Source organism: Octopus sinensis, linkage group LG7, assembly GCF_006345805.1.
Source record: "Octopus sinensis linkage group LG7, ASM634580v1, whole genome shotgun sequence".
NCBI lineage: Eukaryota > Metazoa > Mollusca > Cephalopoda > Octopoda > Octopodidae > Octopus > Octopus sinensis.
The window spans coordinates 89,108,373-89,132,968 of record NC_043003.1 but is presented as its reverse complement, the minus strand read 5'-3'; the positions used below and the strand labels follow the sequence as shown (position 1 = coordinate 89,132,968).

Sequence of the window (24,596 nt, the reverse complement as noted above, 5' to 3'; positions counted from 1 at the left end):
GTTTTGTGTCCCAAGAAGGGAAGGTATGCATACGTAGGCTGGCTCCATCCCATGTAGAAGGCCACGGGTTGTGGACTCACTTGTCCTGCCGGGTCTTCTCGCGCACAGCACACTTCCAGAGGTCTCGGTCTCTAGTCATTTCCTCAGTGAGACCTAAAGTTCGAAGGTCGTGCTTCACCACCTCGTCCCAGGTTTTCCTGGGTCTGCCTCTTCCACAGGTTCCCTCAACCGCTAGGGTGTGGCACTTTTTCACACAACTATCTTCATCCATTCTCGCCACATGACCATACCAGCGCAAACGTCTCTCTTGCACACCACAACTGATGCTTCTTAGGTCCAGCTTTTCTCTCAAGGTACTTACACTCTGCCGAGTGTGAGTACCGGCATTACACATCCATCAGAGCATACTGGCTTCATTTCTAGCGAGCTTACGCATATCCTCAGCAGTCACGGCCCATGTTTCACTGCCATGTAGCATGGCTGTTCGTACACACGCATCATACAGTCTGCCTTTCACTCTGTGCGAGAGGCCTTTTGTCACCAGCAGAGGTAAGAGCACTCTGAACTTTGCCCAAGCTATTCTTACTCTAGCAGTTACACTTTCAGCACACCCGCCCCCGCTGCTGACTTGGTCACCTAGGTAACGGAAACTATCAACTATTTCTAGTTTTTCTCCCTGGAAAGTGACGGAAGTTGGTCTCAGAGCATTTTCAGTGTTTATTGTTCCTGAGCATCTGCCACATACAAAAACCATCTTCCTAGTTAGCCTTCCTTTGACATTGCTGCATCTCTTATGTGTCCATAGCTTACACTTGGTGCATCTTATATATATATATATATATATATATATGCATACATACATATATATTTACTTTCCTCTTTTCACTTGCAAAGATAATCTGGAACTTGACTGAGGATAGAAAACTCCGAATGACCCATCCTTGTTTTCTTTATATTGTCTATCTGGATGTTTTGTTCTCCCTTTCTTGTATCACCTAACTGTCTCGATATTTTGCGTTTTTGTCCTATTTTGTGTTTTTATATATACATACTTATAAATCTATGTATATACATCTATACATATACATTTATACATATACATGTCTATATATCCATCTATATATACATATATATATATATACACATATAGATACACACATATATATACATACATATATACATATAAATCTGTAAATATATATACATATATATATCTATACATATACATTTATACATATACATGTACATATATGCATTTATATATATATATATATATATATATGCAGATGTATATACACATGTATATATTTGCATACATATATAATAATAATAATAATAATAATAATAATAGTAATAATAATAATAATAATAGTAGTAATAGTAATAATAATGATAATAATAAAAAGTGACAATCAAAGAATGTGCGTGTGTATATATGTGTATGTATACATGTATGTATATGAGTTTGAGATTATGTCCGGTGTGTAAGTGCAATGCAGCCTTCATTTATACGGATATTTATATGTGCGGGTGTAGGTGTGTGAAAGGAGGATGTATATGTATTTATATATATATATAAATATATTTATATACATATATATATATATATATGTGTATATATATATGTGTGTATATATATATATGTGTATATATATATATATATATATATATATATATATATAAAATATTATTTGAGACAAAACCACTATTTTGCAAAACAAACAAGGAAAGACTTAATCAATACATAAAATTTAATAAATAGTCAAAAAAACCGCCACTACAATCGTTTCTTGTCTTGAAATGCTGTTTGATTTATTTTTTCAGCATACAATTTTCATCATCCCACCACCAAGTATGACATCACTCCTTCCTTTCTTATTCATCTATCACCCCTCCCTTATATACATATATATATCTATACATATACATTTATACATATACATGTACATATATGCATTTATATATATATATATATATATATATATGCAGATGTATATACACATGTATATATTTGCATACATATATAATAATAATAATAATAATAATAATAATAGTAATAATAATAATAATAATAGTAGTAATAGTAATAATAATGATAATAATAAAAAGTGACAATCAAAGAATGTGCGTGTGTATATATGTGTATGTATACATGTATGTATATGAGTTTGAGATTATGTCCGGTGTGTAAGTGCAATGCAGCCTTCATTTATACGGATATTTATATGTGCGGGTGTAGGTGTGTGAAAGGAGGATGTATATGTATTTATATATATATATAAATATATTTATATACATATATATATATATATATATGTGTATATATATATGTGTGTATATATATATATGTGTATATATATATATATATATATATATATATATATATAAAATATTATTTGAGACAAAACCACTATTTTGCAAAACAAACAAGGAAAGACTTATATACACACATATACATATATCTATATATGTGTATGTGGGAGTGAATGTATGCCTGTATTTATACATATAGATTTGACATGGGCCATTCTTCCTTGTCTTGGCTGCGTGGAATTGTGCAAAAAATTAGACAGATGTGTACAACGATCCATTGGTGATGCTGGGCTTTGTATTGTTTCACAGCTCCCATAGTTATGAAGATAGTCTACTATAATAATACTCTTGTATTTATGAATGAGAAAGGGAGGGGTGATAGATGAATAAGAAAGGAAGGAGTGATGTCATACTTGGTGGTGGGATGATGAAAATTGTATGCTGAAAAAATAAATCAAACAGCATTTCAACTCTGTGTGTCTATATGTGTGTAAAAGCGGGGGGTATGTGAATATGTGTGTGCATGTGTGCGCGCAATGGAAGTGGGATGGTTCATCTTTGTTCACTTAGTTTTTGATTTGGTTGAATCTTTATTGGTCAGATATTTTTAGCTTTTTGACAGAAAACTATCAAAAATATTGTTTTTTAATGTAAGCGTGCCCAAACAAGTTGAATGCTTACACACAGCAGGTTTTACAGCCACATCATCCAAACTGACTGGGTGAAACTGGGCTTAGCTGCTAGTATATATATATATATATATATATATATGTATGTATATTTATATGTATAAATGTCTGCATAATAGTCAACTGCTACAAAGGTAAAGGTGACGCCCTAGATACAAATAACTACAGGGGTATCAAGCTGCTAGATCAGGTAATGAAGGTTACGGAGAGGGTTATAGCCCAATTAATTAGAGAGAGAGTTAGCTTAGATGAGATGCAGTTTGGGTTTGTGCCAGGGAAAAGTACTACTAATGCCATATTCCTGGTAAGACAGCTGCAGGAGAAATACCTAGCCAAAGATAAGCCCCTGTACCTGGCTTTTGTTGACATGGAGAAAGCCTTTGACAGGGTCCCCCGATCCCTTATCTGGTGGTCAATGAGGAAACTAGGGATAGATGAATGGTTAGTGAGAGCTGTGCGAGCCATGTACAGAGACGCTGCTAGTAAGGTGAGAGTTGGCAACGAGTACGGTGAAGAATTCCGGGTAGAGGTTGGGGTCCACCAAGGTTCAGTCCTCAGTCCCCTCCTATTTATCATAGTCCTCCAAGCAATAACGGAGGAATTCAAGACAGGATGCCCCTGGGAGCTCCTCTATGCTGATGACCTTGCTCTAATTGCTGAGTCACTATCAGAACTGGAGGAGAAGTTTCAGGTGTGGAAACAAGCATTAGAATCGAAGGGCCTCAGAATCAACCTAGCCAAAACCAAAGTCCTAATAAGTAGGAAGGTGGACCAATCACAAACGACTTCAGGTAGATGGCCCTGCTCGATCTGTAAAAAAGGTGTAGGTAGAAACTCTATAAGGTGCACCAAGTGTAAGCTATGGACACATAAGAGGTGCAGCAATGTCAAAGGAAGGCTAACTAGGAAAATAGTTTTTGTCTGTGGCAGATGCTCAGGAGCAATAAACACTGGAAATGTGCAGAGACCAACTTCTACCACGTTCCAGGGAGACAAACTAGAAGTAGTTGATAGCTTCCGCTACCTAGGTGACCAAGTCAGTAGCGGGGGTGGGTGTGCTGAAAGTGTAACAGCTAGAGTAAGAATAGCCTGGGCAAAGTTTAGAGAGCTCTTACCCCTGCTAGTGACAAAAGGCCTCTTGCTCAGAGTAAAAGGCAGACTGTATGATGCATGTGTATGTACAGCCATGCTACATGGTAGTGAAACATGGGCCGTGACTGCTGAGGATATGCGTAAGCTCGCTAGAAATGAAGCCAGTATGCTCCGATGGATGTGTAATGTCAGTGTTCATAATCGACAGAGTGTAAGTACCTTGAGAGAAAAGTTGAACCTAAGAAGCATCAGTTGTGGTGTGCAAGAGAGACGGCTGCACTGGTATGGTCATTGGACAAGAATGGCTGAAGATAGTTGTGTGCAAAAGTGCTACACCCTAGCAGTTGAGGGAACCTGTGGAAGAGGTAGACCCAGGAAAATCTGGGACGAGGTGGTGAAGCACGACCTTCGAACTTTAGGTCTCACCAAGGAAATGACTAGAGACCGAGTCCTATGAAAGTATGCTGTGCGTGAGAAGACCCAGCAAGACTAGTGAGGCCATAACCCGTGGCCCCTACCTTGGATGTAGTCAGTCCACCTGTGCATACCTTCCTTCTTGTGACACTTGTGAAGACCTGTTGAGGCAAGTGAAAATCAAACCAAATCAAAATAGATGAACATCAATGGAATTTGTATCTTTGTGGTACCAGTGCTGGTGGCACATAAGAAAACCATCCGAACGTGGCCGTAGCCAGTACCGCATCGACTGGCCTCCGTGCTGTGGGCACGTAACAAACACCATCCGATCGTGGCCGTTCACCAGCCTCGTCTGGCACATGTGTCGGTGGCAAATAAAAAACACCATCCAAGCGTGGCCGTTCGCCAGCCTCGTCTGGCACCTGTGTCGGTGGCACATAAAATCACCCACTACACTCTCGGAGTGGTTGGCGTTAGGAAGGGCATCCAGCTGTAGAAACACTGCCAGATCTGACTGGCCTGATGCAGCCTTCGGGCTCCCCAGACCCCAGTTGAACCGTCCAGCGCATGCTAGCATGGAAAGCGGACGTTAAACGATGATGATGATGATGATATATGTATTATGTTATGTGTATGCATAGAAACACCTATGTGTGTATGAGGATGAAGTTGCATGCATATATACATATATATATATATGTGAGTACTGTAGTTCGCTTGAAGCATTGTTTATTGTTTGTAAAAAATAATGTCTTGAATGGCACAACAATGCACTATAATAACAACAATGAACTATAATGGCTGTTATAAGTTAATCATCCATAGTCTGATATAATATTTTGGAATATAAAAATTCCTTCTTGCGATATTCTTAGGAATTGATCAAGTCACTGCCATAATCGGTTTTCCAACGGATTTTTCCCCCCAGAAGCGTCTCTGCAGTGGTCTCACAAAGCTCACCGGAATTCCTCATGAGAAGTACGTAAGTGCGGCAATATCTGAAGCTTGTGTGTGCTGGCACATCCGTAGCGCTGCTTCTAAGTTATGTATTATACATGCAGTTTCTATTTTTTGTCTCCTTCTTTCTTTTTTTTTTTTATAAATAATACATGAGCATGTTATCAAAAATGAACCTACACACATATACATGTAGCTAAATAATATATTGACTGCCAACCTCCAGCCTGTTGTTAATTTGGAACCCTAGTCTGTCTATGAGGATAGCTTCCTTAATTCTTAGATTACCTAAATTTCTTTCATTGGCCTCGTTGCTGTCCGTCGTTAAGAAATGCCAGCCATGGTGACTCTACTATCCTCAGATTCTATCCCTTCAAACTTTGGTTTCCAATATTTTATTATTTTTATTCAGCTCGCAAGTTCGTCTGTCCCTTTTAAATGTTAGTGTTTTGCTGTCTGCCTTGAAGCAGACCTTTCCATTGTCACTGCCGATATTTATGATTGATCTTTCAAAATATTTTATTTCTCAACTTACTCAAGATCTTTTGTTGTTTATAAATGGGAGAGAGATAGATAAAGATAGAGAGTAAGAGAAAGCGAGGGAGAGTCCGAGAGAAAGGAAGAGTAAGAGAGTGGGAAAGTGAGAGAGAAAGGAAAGAGAAACAAAGAGGGAGAATCATCAACATCATTATCATCGTTTAACGTCCGTTTTCCGTGCTAGCACGGGTTGGACGGTTTCACCGGGGTGTGGGAGGCTAGGAGGCTGCACCAGGCTCCAGTCTGATCTGGCAGAGTTTCTACAGCTGGATGCCCTTCCTAACGCCAACCACTCCATGAGTGTAGTGGGTGCGTTTTTTGTGCCGGGGGGGGGGGGCGGCGGCAGTGGACACAATCGTATGGTGCTCTTTTGGTGCACTTTGCACCCTGCTAGCACGGATGCCAGTTGTCGAATTTGATTTTGATTTCACTTACCTCAACAGGTTTTCGCAAGCAGAATTTAGTGACCAAAGAAGGAAAAGTACGCATAAGTGGGCTGGTTACGCTCCTGTTATAGTCCACAGGTTATGGTCTCATTTGGCTTGCCGGGTCTTCTCAAGCACAGCATATTTCAGAAAGTCTCGGTTGCTAGTCATTTCCTTGGTGAGGCCTAATGTTTGAAGGTCGTGCTTCACCACCTCATCCCAGGTCTTCCTGGGTCTACCTCTTCCACAGGTTCCCTCAACCGCTAGGGTGTGGCACTTTTTCATGCAGCTATCCTCATCCATTCTTGCCACATGACCATACCAGCGCAGTCGTCTCTCTTGCACACCACATCTAATGCTTCTTAGGTCCAACTTTTCTCTCAAGGTACTAACACTTTGTCGAGTATGCACACTGACATTACACATCCATCAGAGCATACTGGCTTCATTCCTTGCAAGCTTACGCATATCCTCAGCAGTCACGGCCCATGTTTCACTGTCATGTAGCATGGCTGTTCGTACACATGCATCATACAGTCTACCTTTTACTCTGAGCCTCTACTACAGATCGAGCAGGGCCATCGACCTGAAGGGATTGTGGTTTGCCTGCCTTCCTACTTATTAGGACCTTGGTTTTAGCTAGAAAACGGTGGTATTAATGACAGCTAGGATACTTAGGAAGGCTCTTGACATCTAAGGTTACTTGTTGTAGTCCGATGTTAGGATTTTTTCTTTTCCAACAGTCTAATTTGCTGTGTGTATATGAATAATAATAATAATAATAATAATAATACTGTTTTTGGACACCATGTGGTGTCAAAACCCAGCAAAGGATAGAGCAACCCACGAGAGTCAGTGGCTGTCCAAAAACCAGTAGACAGAGCTTGTTAGCCTTGATTGGCAGCCTGTCTTGGGGAAGTGGTAAAGGAAAGCTTAATCATCTGCTATTCATAGATGACTTGGTGTAGTTCACAGAAACTGAGGCAGAACTGGATAGTGTAGTCCAGTCTGTGCAGACTTTTCTCAAATGATATCAAGATGGAGTTTGGGCTTTCTAGATGTGCTGTGATGGTGATGAGACAAGGTAAGTTTGTCAGAACAGAAGATATATGTATGTCAATTGATAAAATGATGAAGACAGTTGAATCAGAATCTGGATATAAATACCCAGGAATATTCAAGGCAGATTGAATTAAGCATAATGATATGAAAGAAAAAACAAAGTATATGTGGTGATTGAGAAACTCATGCACAATCACAGTGGTTGGGTTTGGATCTGGAATTCTGAAGTGCACAGAGGATGAGCAAAAGGAGTTGGACAGGAAGACACGAAAACTCCTAATAATGCATGGAGCCAAATAGTGGTGGACAAGGTGAACCACATGTGCTCTATAATTGATGTTGCATGCTCCTGTGACCCATGAATAGTTAAGAAGGCAGGTGTAAAAATAAACATATAATACAATCATCTTCAATATGGGATAGCTTGACTGTAGAAAATGAAGAAGGTGGAAACAATGATAACTATTGTTGGGTCCCTGGGGACAGTATCAGAAAGCATCAAGACGAATATAAAAGAAATGAGTATAGAGTGCCCGGCAGAGGTGTTGCAAAACATTTGCCTCCTTAAAGAGAACAAATAGCATTATTATAATGCTATAATGATAATGATAATAATAATAATAATAATAATGATAATAATAATTGCAAGCAAGTTTATGTAGATCAGAAGCACATCCATCAGTGGCTATGGAGCTCAGAGCTAAAGGCAGAGAGTGAAGGCTTTATCTTAGCTGCTCAAGATCAGAGCTTATTGATCCATAACTACCAAGCCAATATGATGAAAAATGGAGTAGACCCAAAGTGCTGATACTGCAATGATGAGATTGAAACAGTGGACCACTTAATTTCTGGGTGTAAAGTTTTGGCACCTGTAGAGTATAAATGAAGACATCACATAGTTGGTTGATATGTTGGCATTATAAAAATCAAGACTGCTAACAAATGGTACAAGCACCACCCCGAGGTTGTAACTGAGGGAGAAAATATAATGATTCTTTAGGACTTTCCAGTACATACAGACCAGACCATCAAAGCCAATAAACCAGATATTGTTGTGAAAGACCAAGACAATAAAGTTTGTTTATTGATTGACATGATCGACCAAGTCAGTAGCGGGGGAGGATGCACTGAAAGTGTAGCTGCTAGAATAAGAATAGCCTGGGCTAAGTTCAGAGAGCTCTTACCTCTGCTGGTGACAAAGGGCCTCTCGCTCAGAGTAAAAGGTAGACTGTACGATGCATGTGTATGAACAGCCATGCTACATGGCAGTGAAACATGGGCCGTGACTGCTAAGGACATGTGTAAGCTTGCAAGGAATGAAGCCAGCATGCTCTGATGGATGTGTAATGTCAGTGTGCATACTCGACAGAGTGTAGGTACCTTGAGAGAAATGTTGGACCTAAGAAGCATCAGATGTGGTGTGCAAGAGAGACGACTGCGCTGGTATGGTCATGTAGTGAGAATGGATGTTGATAGCTGTGTGAAAAAGTGCCACACCCTAGCAGTTGAGGGAACCTGTAGAAGAGGTAGACCCAGGAAGACCTGGGATGAAGTGGTGAAGCATGACCTTCAAACATTGGGCCTCACCAAGGCAATGACTAGTGACCGGGACTTCTGGAAATATGCTGTACTTGAGAAGACTCGGCAAGCGCAAGTGTGACCATAACCTTGTGGCCTATGCCAGGGGTGTAACCAGTCCACTTATGCGTGCCTTTTCTTCATTGGACACTAAACTCTGCTTGCAAAGACTAGTTGAGGCAAGTAAAATCGAAGTTGAAATCAAGTTCGGTGACTGGCATCCGTTGCTAGTGGAACGCTAAGAGTACCATACAAGTGAGATCGTTGCCAGAGCAACAAACTGGCCTTCGTGCCGATGGCACGTTAAGCACACCATGCAAGTGTGATCGTTACGGCGTCGCCTTACTAGCACTTGTGTTGGTGGCATGTGAAATATTCGAGCGAGGTCGTCGCCAGTGCCGCTGGACTGGCCGTTGTGCAGGTGGCACGTAAAAAGCACCATTTGGGTGTGGCCATTGCCAGTACCACCAAACTGGCCCTCATGCCGGTGGCACGTAAAAGCACCCACTACACTCTCAGAGTGGTTGGCGTTACGAAAGGGCATCCAGCTGTAGAAACTCTGCCAGATCAGATTGGAGTCTGGTTTGCCAGACCTCAGTCAAATCGTCCAACCCATACTAGCATGGAAAGCAGACGTTAAATGATGATGATGATGAGAATAACTTGTAATCATAATATCTCAGCAAAGGAATTTGAAAAGCTCAGAAAATATAAAGATCTGCTGATTGATATCGAAAAAATGTGACATCTCAAGATGGTTACAATACCAGTGATTGTAGGAGCACTTGAAATGATCAGAAAAGGAACTGAAAATTATTTGAGGATGATCCCTGGCTTACCATCCATGCAAGAAGTGCTAAAGATTGTTTTAACTGTATATGACGTGTATTGAGGAGCGCATTGTCACTCTGAATTTTCTTTCCTATTTTTCCTTTTTTTTAAATTTTGAATTTTTTATTTTTTCCTTTTCTCCATTTGTTTCTTTCTCTTTTTTTCTATCACACAACTTTGTAAAAGAACAATCTGGTGTGTTTATTTAAATGGCCTACCAATGTATACAGTGAGTTTCTTTGCTCTAGGTGTCAGGAAGACACTCGGCAAGAAAAGGAAGCAAAATTGAAAGTAAAGGATAATAATAAAAATAAGAAATTGCAATTGACATGAGAGCAGAGCAAGCCTAAAAAAACTGCTCTGTAGGGGACAGCTAGGATTTTGAGATTGGTACTTGGATGTTGAATGTCTTCCACGATAATTAACAACCAAGTATCAAAGCTTATAATGTGCTGAAAGAGATCCTGTGAGAACTCTGACAGCAGGCTGCTGTCCACTCTCACAGAATCTATCAGAACAAATAAGACCAAGCACTCTGAAAATTAAGACAATGATGATGATGATGATGAGGATGATAATAATAATAATAATAATAATAATAATAATAATAATAATAATAATAATAACCTTCAGACAACGTGTCTCTAAAGAAATGGAGAAACTTTCAAAATACAAAGACCTGGAAATAGAGGTAACCAGAATGTGGAATCTAAAAACAGAAACAATTCCTATCATAGGCATGATAAAAAAATATTCAGACAAATACATAACAAAAACACCAGGACTTACAAACACATATAACATACAGAAAATTGCACTACTAGGCACTGCACACATCCTACGCAGAACACTTTCCATACAATAACCATCAGAGCATCACAACAAATCACAGCACATACCTAAGGCACACAGAGCTGCGCTCGGTAGTGAAGTGAAAGCACGCTAAAAAAATAAAACTACTGAATGATGATAATAATAATAATAATAATAATAATAATAATAATAAGAGTGAGTAGGTGGTTATTTTTAGATAATCAGAACTATCTAACATCACATGAATTAATTAATGAGGTATTTTTTTGTTTCTGTTTTGGCAAAAGACAGTATATGTTTCACAATAGATGGGATAGTGAAGTAATGATCAGAAGAATTTGGTGAACATAAAATGGTCTTTGACTAGTAGCAAATAACATAATACAGGACTCTTTGTATTTGTTTAAACAGTCTGGTTGATTAATTGTTCAATCATTGTAGACTTTGTTCTGCATTGATAAAAGACTGTACAATTGTGTATGTATTTATGTATGTGTGTATAGACATGTGTATGAATGTGTGTATATTTATTTATATAATTACACACACAAGCGTATGTGTATAAGTATGTATATGTTTGTATGTGTGTATAAATAAGTATCATTATTTATGTACCGTGTCCCCAAAAATGTATACATAGAATGATTATAAAGTTACAGTTTATTAAAATACATTTCATTATCAAAATTTAGGTGAACTTTGTCTTTCATTCCTCCAGGTTTAATCAAAATATGTATGGCACTTCTGCTGGAGGCACTGTACACTAACATCCTCATGATTCCACAAATTCCTATTTTAGGCTCCTCTTTTCAAGTGCCCTTTCCATATAAGCTTCTCAAAGCATTGTCTACTCAAAAACCAGGATTTTTTTTCTCCCATCAAATCAAGCCATGGCATAAAGTTTGATTTTTGCATGTGTATGCAGCATGGTTTAGGAATTTGAGTGCTTTCCTTAAATCAGCTTGTGACTTCCATGCATTAATTAACCTTCAGACATTGATTAGCACCATACTGAAGATTGACATGATTTTTTTTGTTTACTTTCTCCATTGTACTTTGTCACTCCTATTGTAGAAAACAACAGGGTGCAAAGGTGTTTTGATTCTGATTATATATGCATGTATATATATATATGTGTGTATATATCTATATATCTACATATATACATACATATATATATATATATATATATATATATATATATATACACACATACATACATATATATATATATATGTTATCACGTGTATTTGTGTGTGTGTCTGTGTGTATTATGTATATAATAATATAAATATATAAATATATGCATATATACATACATATATGTACATACCTACATATATATGTATATATACACATGCATATAAGTGTAGAGGACATTAAAAAAGCGTTGAACACAATGAGAAACGAAAGCATAGAAATGAACTCTTTTCAAACATCAGGAAAAAACAAACAGAGAAACGAGACATACAACATAAAGAATATTCCACTTCATCAGTTGTCCCTGTTTCATCTACTCCGCATTTCGAAGGTAAGGACAAGATGCAACTTTGCTGAAACAGTCCTTGCTGCAAAGCAAATTAAATAAAATTTGAGATTTTTTGCAGAGGGTGAAAGTGGTATCAAGAACAGGACAGTGAGAACAAAACAGTAAAAGCAAACGTTGTGGGCTGTTAAGCCAAGATGATAGAAAAATTCTGAATGTTAGGAGGACAAGCTTATGAAGGAGACAGTATAAGCATGTCGTCTTTACGAAGGTAGTAGTGAGAAAGATAGATTCTCTTTCGTCACGTGTCAGCAACAGAGAGTCGAGGAGGAGGAGTGAGAGAGAGAGAGGGAACGGTGAAGAGGAGAGGAGAAGGATAGGGAAGGGTGGGAGAGAAAACCAGAAAGGATGAAGAACAAGAGAGGGAGAGCGATAGACAGAGAAGAGATAGTAAAGATAGAAGAGTGTGCATCATAATTATTAAAATAAAACTTACTTGGAATAGGATGCGTGGCGTTCGATCATATAATAATATAAATAATCATCATCATCATCATCATCATTTAGCGTCCGTTTTCCATGCTAGCATGGGTTGGACGGTTTAACTGGGGTCTGTGGAGCCCGAAGGCTTCATCAGGCCCAGTCAGATTTGGCAGTGTTTCTACGGCTGGATGCCTTTCCTAATGCCAACCACTCTGTGAGTGTAGTGGGTGCTTTTTACGTGCCACCTGCACGTAATAATATATATATATATATATATATATATATATATATATATATTTTACAAACAAACTTTAGAAGCACCAAATGTGTTGGTATCTTACAGACAAAGTAAATTTCAAAGTATAGCTGTGAAAACAGCAGAGCAAAATTGGGTATTTACCAAAGGTGGGTACTGTTAATTGAAAAGTTAACTCCATTAACTGTTAGTCTGTTAACCAAAAAGTTCACTTCAATCAGTTAATTTGTTAATCGGTTAATTCTTTGAAAATGTAATGGAAGTTATTGATAAACCTTTACGTTAACCTTTATAATAGAAAAAGACAAGAAATTCATTTTTACTCTAAAACCATCTAAAAACACCTTTAAAAGTGCCAAAACTATAAAATCAAACCTTTTTTTGGCTTTTTAAAGGGCTTTAGAACCCCAAAACTATAGCTTTTTTTTTTTTTTTTGCTTTAGAGTTAAAAAATGCTGATTTTATAGTTTTAACTTTTAAAACACTTAAAAAAGGCTGGTTTCATAATATTGGCTCTTTTTTAGGTTTTTAAAGACTTTTAGAGCCAGAAAAGGGTGAAAAAAAACTGGCTTAAAAAGTTTATTGATAAAGTGGTTGTAATAAAATTAAAATTTAAAAAAATGAAAAACATGATATATACATAATATAATTTGTCCTTCTTCTTCTTCTTCTTCTTCTTCTTCTTCTTCTTCTCCTCCCTCCTCCTCCTCTTCCTCCTCTTCCTCCTCCTCTTCCTCCTCCTCCTCTTCCTCCTCCTCTTCCTCCTCTTCCTCCTCCATTTTGTTCATGAGATGCATGTTGCTCTTCATGAAAATTAGCATGTCAACATTTTCATCAAACAGGGACGATCTCTTGGCCTTCAAAATGTCCTTGCCCATAGAGAACAAATGCTCCACTGTAGCACTGGAGGGGATGGCTGTGTTGAACTTGTTGAACAAGTCTACCAGCACTTGCTCACCCATTAAGGCAGCATCTGTCAGCAAGTCCCTGGAGTTGATCTCCAACCAGGTCTTCACCAAATTCTGGGCCTTGTCCTTGAGTGACCTGTGGCTCCTGCTGTTCTCTTTTGGCTGGGTGACACCACTGAAGAAGTCATCCTCCTTCATTGTTGCTGCTCACTTCATCAGACTGCTGCTTCATGGCCTCTTCGACTTTACCCTCCATACTTTTCCTCACCTTGGTGACGTCATACTTATCCAACCAGATGAGGCGAAACCTGGGGTGGAAGGCAGTAGCCAGCTGGCTTTCCTCATCCTGCAGGAACATCCTAAACCATTTGTCAATGCCTGCTAAAAGTGCATCGACCAAGGGGCTACAGTAGACAAGGCCTTTGGACTTCAAGTCCTTGAGCCTAACGATCATTGCAACAACTTGAGTTAACGGAAGTTAAATGTAATAGAAGTTAATTAGTCCAATAAGGATTTCAAAAGTAACTTAAAAGTTAAATCATTAACAAAAGTTCTAACTTCATTAATTAATGATTAATGGTTTGGTACCCAGCTTTGGTATATACCCTTAGAAGATGGGAAAAAGTTACCAACAGGAGGCTATGGGGAGTCGAATCCAGTACCCCTCAGATACTGGCTGAGTGCTCTAATGGCCGCTGACAACAATTACTGTAAATTTTAATGTTAAATAATAGCTTTTCAAATGTGTCGTAAAGCTATCATTTAGCATTAAAATTGATGGTAATTGTTGTCAGGAGCCACTTAGCTTAATGGTTAGAACATTCAGCCAGTATCTGAAGGGTATGGGATTTGACTCCATGTAGCCACCTGCTGGCAACTTTTTTCTATCTTCTAAGGGTAAATACCCAATCTTTCTCTGATGTCTTCACAGCTATACTGCATTTGAAATTTACTTTCCTGTGTGTAAAATATATAAATACACACACATTTAATGATGATGATGTAATATATACATACTAGCAGAGTTACCTGATTACATTTAATTGAAGAATTAGACTTTTGTGTTATATTTTCTGTAATGAACTGGAATATCTATGTTTCGAATTTCACCATAATTGCAGATGAGGGTTATTTCCCTCTTTACACACCCTAAAAAAATTGTAATCATGCCACATGTATCCCATACTACTGATTTTTATGCGCATATTCCAAAATTCCAGTCTTATTGAACCTGTTAAAAAGATTTTGCTCTTAAAAAATGAAGGCCATGGAGCTCTAAAATGTGAGAGTTAAGGCCCCTGTTGGGGGTGGGCATCTTAATGTCAACCAGAGGAGTTGAATTGTTGAGAATCTTTTTAACTTGGGTCTTATATCTATTGTTTGAATTTCTTTGAAATAGGAAATATATGTTCACTGGGTTTGTAAAAGAGAGCAAAGCTACAGGAAACCAAAAGACGAATGATCACAATAAGCAGTCAGTTACCACTCCCAATGTGACAGGTGACAGGCACAGCCGTATGATGCATTACGAATGTATAGCAATTGGAAGGGCGTGATGTGAGGGCTAAGGAAAAATGAAAGTGTCACCTCTGGAGTTTGCAAATGACCACTATACTGATACGTAACTGGACAGAATAAATTTATAATGTATAGATGTCTTTGAATAACCAGTCACTCATCTGGGATGGCCTTGAAATCAATGTTAGCATCTGGGGACTATGTGTGACCCAGTGATAATAAAAAGACTGAAAGGAAATCTGCAATCAAATAACTTTACTCAACACTTTGCAACTGAATGAGTGGAGGCAAAGATGCCTCTCATTTACTTGACAATTTATGCAGCACATTGCAGAAATCACAATCTAAGTGTATGTCAAAGCAAACTCTTACACTGTTGTACCATTGAATTACAAATAATGCTCATCTTTTATGCTCAGGTAACCCTACAGCTTCCAAGATTACAACTGTATTCGTCTTTGCTTAGATAAAATGACAAAATTGTGGGTGTTAAGTCCCCATGGAGTGGTCTTTCTAACTTGTAAGAAGATGAAATTTTATAAATATTACTTCATTTGTATCTAATATCTATAGTTAAAATTTCATCAACAGCAAAAATATATGAATTGTCATGGGGGTTATGGCCCTTATGCATAGAATATAATTTCCAAATTTCATAAAGATCCATTCAGTACTTTTGACCTAGTTTTGGATCATAAAAGAAATGACTAAAATTTGGGAGTTAAGGCTCCCATTAGGGCGTCTTATATATATATATATATATACACACACACACTCACATACAAAGATAAATTGATAGATACAACTGAGTGGGCAAATAAAAATATGAGACACAGCCTAGTGCTTTTTTTTGTGATAAGCCTGGTACTTATTCTATTAGTTTGTTCTTGTGAAACCAGTAAGTTATGTAGATGTAAATAAATGAACAGCAGTTGTGAAGCAGTGATGAAGGAGAAACACAAAGATACACACATAGACTTACATATATATACATATATATATATATATATTATATATATATATTATATATATATAATATATATATATATATATATATATACGATTGATTTGTTTCAGTTCCTGTCTATGAAATCCATATATATTGTTGTTGGCATCCTTTTTGTCTCGGGAGACAATGGAGTTGCGCATAAAATAATCTAGTCCAGCTTTTACATTTCATGTCCTAATACATCTCCTGCTGTGGCTGTGTAATCCTATCCTGGACAAACACTCCCTCTGGCAGGTGCCGCAAATGTAGCGGAGACTTTGCCTGGCTGGTTGTAATGTCATAGTTTCTTGTTGACGTCTTTTCTTGTCTTTCCATTTCTCCTCTCTTTCTCTCTCTGTCACTCCTTTGTGTTCCCTCTTTTACGGTACGTCGCCAATATCCACGGTTGCTGGCAACTGCTTCCCAGTTGGTAATATTGATGTCGCAGGCATTCATGTCCCTTTTGCAAACATCCTTGTATCATAAGAATGGTCTTCCCACAGACCTAGTACCCCTAGCAAGCTCTCTGTTGAGTGTGTCCTTGGGGATTCTGCCATCTTCCATACGGCTAACATGTCCAAGCCATCTCATACGTCTTTGTGTGAGGAGTGCAAACATGCTTGGTATTCCTGCTTGCTTGAGGACATCTTTGTTGGGGACATGATTTTGCCATTTGATGCGAAAGATTTTCCGGAGGCAGCACAGGTGAAAGATATTTAGGTGACACTCTTGGCATGTGTATAGCGTCCAAGTCTCACTTCCATACAGTAGAGTGCTAAGTGCACATGCCTGGTAAATCTTCATTTTTGAGGTCTTGGTCAGCTTATTGTTGTTCCATGCCCGTTTGGAGAGTTGGGACATCACAGCAGCTGCCTTGCCAATGCGTATATTGAGCTCAGCATCAAGGGATAGGTTGTAGGTGATGGTAGAGCCAAGATAGGTAAACTTCTCTACCTCCTGTAGTCTGTGGTCTCCAATATGTATGTTTGGGATGTCCGATGTAGCCTGACCCATGATGTTGGTCTTCTTGAGGATGATAACTAAGCCAAAGTTGATACATGCTTGCTCAAAACAGTTGATGAGCCGTTGTAGGGCTTCTTCTGTGTGTGATACCAGAGTGGCATCATCAGCAAATAGCATCTCCTTGATCAGGATGCTTCTGATTTTGGTCTTGGTATGCAGACACGAGAGATTGAACAGTTTCCCATTACTTCTACTGTGCAGAAACACTCCATCATCTGATGTCTCAAAGGCATGTGACAGCAGCAGCGAGAAGAAGATGCCAAATTATGTAGGAGCAAGGACACAACCTTGCTTTACCCCATTTTTTATTTGGAAGGCGGCTGATGTTGAACCATTGTACTGTATGGTGCCTTGCATATCATCATGGAAAGATTTGATGATCCTCAGCAGCTTTGGTGGACATCTGATATTTTGGAGCAAGAGGAAGAGGCCTTATCTACTTACCAAGTCAAAGGCCTTTGTCAGATCAATGAAGGCCATATATGGCATTTTCTACTCTCTGGACTTCTCCTGAAGTTGGCATATGGAGAATATCATGTCAATAGTTGATTTGCTTCTTCTAAAGCCACACTGCAATTCTGGATAAATTCGAGAAGCAAGCAGCTGCAGCCTGGACAGGATAATGCGAGCAAAGGCCTTTCCAACAGTGCTTAGAAGAGATATTCCATGGTAATTGTTACAATCACCACGGTCACCTTTGCTTTCGTAAAGCGCAATGATATTAGCATCCCTATATCCTGAGGGACTGTACCCTCTTCCCAGCACTGACACAGAAGATCATGAAGGTGCCAAAGCAGGATGGTATTTTTGCCAGTTTTGGTGATCTCTAAGGGGTTGCTGTCTTTTCCTAGAGCCTTGTTACTTGTTAGGGAGTCAATAGCCTTGGTGAGCACTACTATAGATGGCAGAATATCAAGTTCGCACATGACTGGCAAGATCTTGACACCCTCGATTGCAGCCTCAGCTACCGTGGTCTCCCATGAGTAGAGATCCTGGTAGTACTCCACCCATCTATCCATTTGCTTGCTTTGGTTCTTGATGAGATCTCCAGTAGTTGATTTCAGAGGGGCTGACTTGGTTGCGGATGGACCGAGGGCCTTCTTCAAACCGGCATACATCCCACGGGTGTCGCCACTGTCAGCAGCTGACTGGATACTCTGACAGATTTCCTGCCAATACCTATTTGCACAGCGTCTGGCAGTCAGTTGGGTTTTATTTCTTGCCTTTCTGAGTTCTTCAAGTGACTTTGTAGAAGAATCACTCTTGTATTGCATCAGAGCTGCACGCTTATGTACAGCTCATACACTCCTCTCCATACACTTTCTGCAACTTTGTGTAGGCCTCTGTATAGTTATCGCCATGACAATTTTCTCTGTTATGATCAATGCAACGATCAGATGTTACACACCTTCCTTCCAAGCACTGCTGTAAGCAGTGGAAATGAGCTAGAATGTTAAAACTTAGAACACTTGCACATCAGAGTTCAAAGTCAGTCTTTGCTAATCAGCTTCACTCTGCATGTTTTAGCTTCCTTACTATGATAACAGTCAGGATACTTATTGATCAGACCTCATAGGTGTAGATATGGCTGTGTGATAAGTTTGCTTTCCAACCACATGATTCTGGGTTCAGTTCCATTACATGACACTTTGGGCAAGTGTCTTCTGTTATAGCCTAGGGCCAACGAAAGCCTTGTGAGTGGATTTGACAGACAGAATATGAAAGAAGCCATATATGTATATATGCATATGTGTCTGTGTATGTTTGTGTCTCCCTGTCTTGATGTTGTGTGTAGTTGTAAATGATTGTCACTGATATACATGCAGTACCATTTATTGCCAATATTCTGCAAGAACATGTTTTGTCATAGGGGAATATTATCTTATTAGGAAACAGGTGAGGGTAGGTGACAGGCAGGACATCTGGCCATAGAAAATTTGCATCAATAAACTTGTCCTATTCATGCAAACATGAAAAAGTGAACTTTAAAATGACGATGATGATAATATATATACACCTACACACACATCAATTTCTATAGTTATCACCTACTCTTCCCTACCCTCCCTACTTATTCAAAACTTGTTAAGGAATAATACTACAGATAGCATTGTGTTGTGCACACTAACCAGTTGCTGCATCAATGACATTAAAATGTGCTCAAGGACCTGTGTAGTATATGGAGTAGTCTGCAGTTAAAGTGGGACATCCTATGTAGGGATTACCACCAGGAAATTGTATATCTGTATTAAAAGCATATGCATACAAACACCTAAAAAGAAGTGCCAGATTCAGAATGTTAATGTACGAGGGGCGTTCAATAAGTAATGCCCCTGACCCACTTCCCGTAGCAGTAGAGCAACGAAACTTGGCACAGTTATTAGTCTTTTTCTACATAGGAACCGCCCAGAGTTACGCATTTCTCCCATTGTTTGATGCAGCTCTGGAGAACGTTTTGTAGAAGACCCCAGCTTGGTCCTCCAACCTGAACGTTGTGACTTCAGAAATCAAGGCGCATCATCTGGGAAACGCTTTCCTTCTAAAAAACAACTTCATGACTGGGAAGAGGTGAAAATCAGAGGGTGGAGGAAAGTAGGGGGAGGGAAAGGGGGGAGGGAGGAGTTCATAGGCATAGCGCATACGCCTGTGCTTCTGATCTGGCGACAAGCGAGTTGTGGACCGTAGCGTGTCTGCAGGAGGAGGATGTCTTTGCTGATCTTGCCCCCCGACTCTTGATTTTAACTTCTCTTAATTTCCTCAAAAGTGAAGCATAATAGGCTCCTGCAATTGTGGTACCCTTGCCAGGAAATCTGTCATCACTACTCCGTCCTGGTCTCAGAAGAGTGAGCATGACTTGCAGGCGAGCAACCTGCACCTTGCCTTCTTTGGAGTGGGTGAGTCACGGTGCTTCCACTGCATTGACTGGGCTGGTCTGGGTCTGGATATCATGATGAACCAGGTTTCATCCTGTGTAATCAGTCTTTTGAAAAATTTTGACTCATCTTCTTGGCACATCTCCAAATTCACCCACGAGCACTCGACGCGTTCTTGCTTCTGGAAAGGCGTGAGCAACCTGGGAATCCATCTGGCAGACACCTTTTGCATATGCAAATGGTCATGAATGATAGTTTCCACAGACCCGGTACTAATCTTGACCTCATGGGCTATTTGGCGAATAATTATGCGTCGATCTTCCAAAATGGCAGCCTCAACTTGACGGACAGATACCTCATCAATGGCAGAAGGGGCGACCAGATCTGGGAGCTGTTTCCACAGAGTTCCGACCATGTTTGAATTCACGATGCCAGCGTTCATCACCATAAGTTACTTTCATTTCATCAAAAGTCTCTCAAATACAAAAACTGGATCACTGCTCGACACTCAACAGGCTCCATTTCACACTTGACTCGGTTCAAACACCTGTAAATCAGAAACCACAATTAATTCAGAGCTGTAATTTGCCACTTACTCTATAGAGATATAAATGATTGCACATGCAAAATTTCAGCTAGATCCAACAACTGCAAGTGGGTCAGAGGCATTACTTATTGAACGTCCCTCGTATTTGTCAGGTGCGCGCGTGTGTGTGTGAACAATAGATTTAATGCCAATTTGACATTCTTTATCTCTGCTCTGATACACATATTATTCTCCAGATTTGTTAGACAGTTATTGTTGAACAACTGTATCTCATCTGAATACGATTAAAACAATCAAACAACAACAGTAACAATATCATCATCATCATCATTTAGCATCCTCCTTCCATGCTGGCATGGGTTGGATGGTTTGACAGGAGCTGGTCAGGCAGGAGCCTCTGCCATGCTTCTGTGTTTCTTTAGGCATGGTTTTTATGGCTAGTTGCTCTTCCTAACACCAACTACTCCACAGAGTGGGCTAATTTCATTTTATGTAACACTTGCACAGGTGAGGTTAGTTTTGGCATGGTTTTTACAGCTGGAGGCCCTTCCAAATGCCAACCACTTTACAGTGTGGACTGGGTGCTTTTAAGTGGTACCTGCACTGGAAGAGTTACCAAGTAACTTTGAAAGACAAGGAATCTTTGAGAGGAAAGGGGATATTGGGGGAGGTGATCTTGTCAGATGGTGAATGGTTAGAGTGAGACAGAAACAGATGGCTTACTGTAGAGGAGGTACCTGGTTACTCAGCCAGAGACAAGGAGAGTGGAGGAGGGAGATGGAGAGAAAGAGAGTGAGTTAAGAATGAGGGCAGAAACAGGTGTGTTGCTGAAGAAGAGGGACGTGGTTACCTGGAAAGAGAGAGGAGTTAACAAGAAGGAGGTACACTGCTGTAAAGAGATATATGGTTACCTAGCCAGAGGTAAAAGCAAGAGAAGGAGGGAGAGAAAGAATGATGGCAGAAACAGGTTTGTTGCTGTAGAGGAGATACATGGCCACCCAACCAGAGAGGAGAGCAAGGGGAGGTGGGGAGAGGTTAAAGGAAATGAAGATGAGACTGTGATATTGAAAATAATGATGATGATGATTAAGTTTGTTAATATGGGTATACATGCATGAGTGTTTGTGTGTGTGTGTGTGTGTGTGCATATGCATTTGAATATCTGTATGAGTGTCAGTCCACATGTATGTATGCATATGAATATGCGCTTCTATGTGTGTATGTGTGCTGTTATGTGTGTTTCTGTGCATATATGAGTGTATGTGCTTTATTGCAAGTATATATGTATGTGTGTGTATGTGCTTTTGCATGTGTATAAATATATCTGTATATGTATTTGTGCTCTTGTATATATATGTATGTATGTCATCATCATCATCATTTAATGTCTGTTGTCCATGCTGGCATGGGTTGGACAGTTTCACCAGGGTTGGTAAGCTGAGGGACTGCACCAGACTCCAATGTTTGTATATATGCATGCATTTCTGTGTATATATGCAATAAATGATTGAAGCATAGTCAAGTGGTTAACAAATTCACTTTGCATTCATGAGGTTTCATGTTCTGTCTCATGGTGCAGCATCTTGTGCTTTTTTTTTTACCATAACTTTGGGTCAAATTAATCTTTTTGTGTGAAATTGAAAAGTTAGAAATTGTGAAGAAGCCCACCACACAGACTGTACCAGTATTTTGAAAGGTCAGGCTTGTTACACACTGTATCATAGTGATTCAGACTAAGAATTAAGGATGTCTGTAGAATACTGAGTCACCTTGTTGCTTCAGTGAGTAAACCATTCCAATTATGGAGAAAATAAGGAACTAATACTTATATATTAGTTTGTGTGTATACTAATATACATATCTTTGTGTATGTAGGTATACTTATGTACATGTCTTTAATTAGACTTTTATACATGCATGTGGTATGACTAAACTCACATGTTGCAGCATAAATTATTGTCCCAAAATAAATATTCAATACTATGGTAACATATTTTAAGTGGCGAATTCTTTGTAATTCTTACTAAATGGTTTCAGATTGTTAGAAATTTTTTTGTACATTTTGCATTTTAATTTTTTTAATACTTGTTTGTCTGTCCACCTCCCTGTGTCATCCACCCTCTTTATCTTCATTAACATCCATTTTCTTACTTCTTTGCAGTCTCACTGAAATTCAGCACTTCCACTTTGGACATCGAGTTGGGGCGAAATAAAACTGTCCACCTCATCACTGAGTAGGTTATTTTTGTTGTTGTTGTTGTTCTCCTCCTCCTCCTCCTCCTCCTCCTTCTTCTTCTTCTTCTTCTTCTTCTTCTTCTTCTTCTTCTTCCTGTTGTTGTTGTTGAGAGCAGTGGATTGGCAGAATCATGAAAGTTTTGGACAAAATGCTATATTGCAGTCGTGCTTGCCCTTTATATTTCTGAGTTCAGTTATCACTAACGTTTCAACTTTGCCTTTCATCCTTTTGGGGTTCATAAAATAAAACATTAGTTAAACATTGGTACTGACTAACCTCTACCCATCAAAACTTCTATCTCCTCAAAAGTGCAAGACACACCACAAAATAGTGCCTAAATTAGAAACCATTATCATCACCATCATCATCATCATCACCATTATCATCATTATTGTCATCATCTTCATTGTCGTCGTCATCATTATCATCATCATCATCATGTCTGAGCTGCATTGATTGTAAACATGGCCATTCTTCACAAGTTTGATTTCGCCAACAGCACCTGACCACTGGATACAGTAAGTTCATTATTATTATTATTATTATTATTATTATTATTATTATTATTATTATTATTGGCACGCTGGCAGATTGGTAGCACACTGGGCAAAATGCTTAGCAACATTTCATTCATCTTTACATTCTGAGTTCAAATTCTGCTGAAGGTCAACTTTGCCTTTCATTCTCTCAGATTTGATAAAATAATACTAGTTGAACACTGGGGTCAATATAATCAACCTGCCCCACTCCTAAATTACTGGACTTGTGCCAAAATTTGAAACCGTTGTTGTTTTATTGTTTGGGCGGCGGCGGCGGTGGTGGTGGTATAGTTGTATTTGTATTAAATTCGTAATATTGTTACTGTTTTAGGCATTATTAAGAAAGGGATCATTTAAAGTGGATTGTTTTCAATACGATTATACTTTTCAACACTGTTAACCTTATATTTGGACTGTCAACGGCCTTAAGAATTAGAGCATTATTACTCTAATTTAACAATTATGATTCCTAGTTCAAATCCAGTCTGAACAATGTTACACACCCTGGAATTTGACAGCTATGATGATCAGAGACCAAACTAATTGAAATATAGTACAGATGTAAATATTGAAAAAAACTTTTATCAAGAATCTTGATAATTTTATGAACTTTTCTCATTTGTAAGTCATCATCATCCTCACAATCATCATCATCCTCAACAATCATCATCATCCTCACAATCATCATCATCATCATCACCATCGTTATCACCATTGCTTTAAAGTTCACTTTTCCATGCTTACATGGATCACACAAAATTCACAGAAGCAGATTTTCTATGGTCAATGATCATCTTCATACCATCCCCTACTTGGTTTCAAATAAGGTAATATTTCCTCATGGCTGGCCATGCTTTCATGGAGGATTGGAAATAAAGAATGCTGTACGTATGATAATGATTGCTACAACTATCACACAATATCAAGCCATGGAGGCATAGACATATATGCACATACATGCACATGCATGCACATATGCATGCAACCACACATGCCTGTACATACATACATACAAATATATATAT

General features: G+C 38.9%; 1 protein-coding gene across 2 annotated transcripts in view; it reads left to right on the top strand.

Moving 5' to 3' along the window:
• Nucleotides 1-24,596, top strand: part of LOC115214247 (cystinosin homolog) — a 97,063-nt gene that overhangs the window by 3,813 nt on the left and 68,654 nt on the right. The window contains exon 2 of one of the 2 annotated variants that reach the window (XM_029783380.2): nt 22,958-23,030. The exons of the other annotated variant lie outside the window; for it this stretch is intronic. Within the exon in view, the coding sequence (XP_029639240.1) occupies nt 22,958-23,030 (73 nt within the window). The remainder of the gene's footprint in view (nt 1-22,957; nt 23,031-24,596) is intronic. 2 annotated transcript variants of the gene reach the window in all.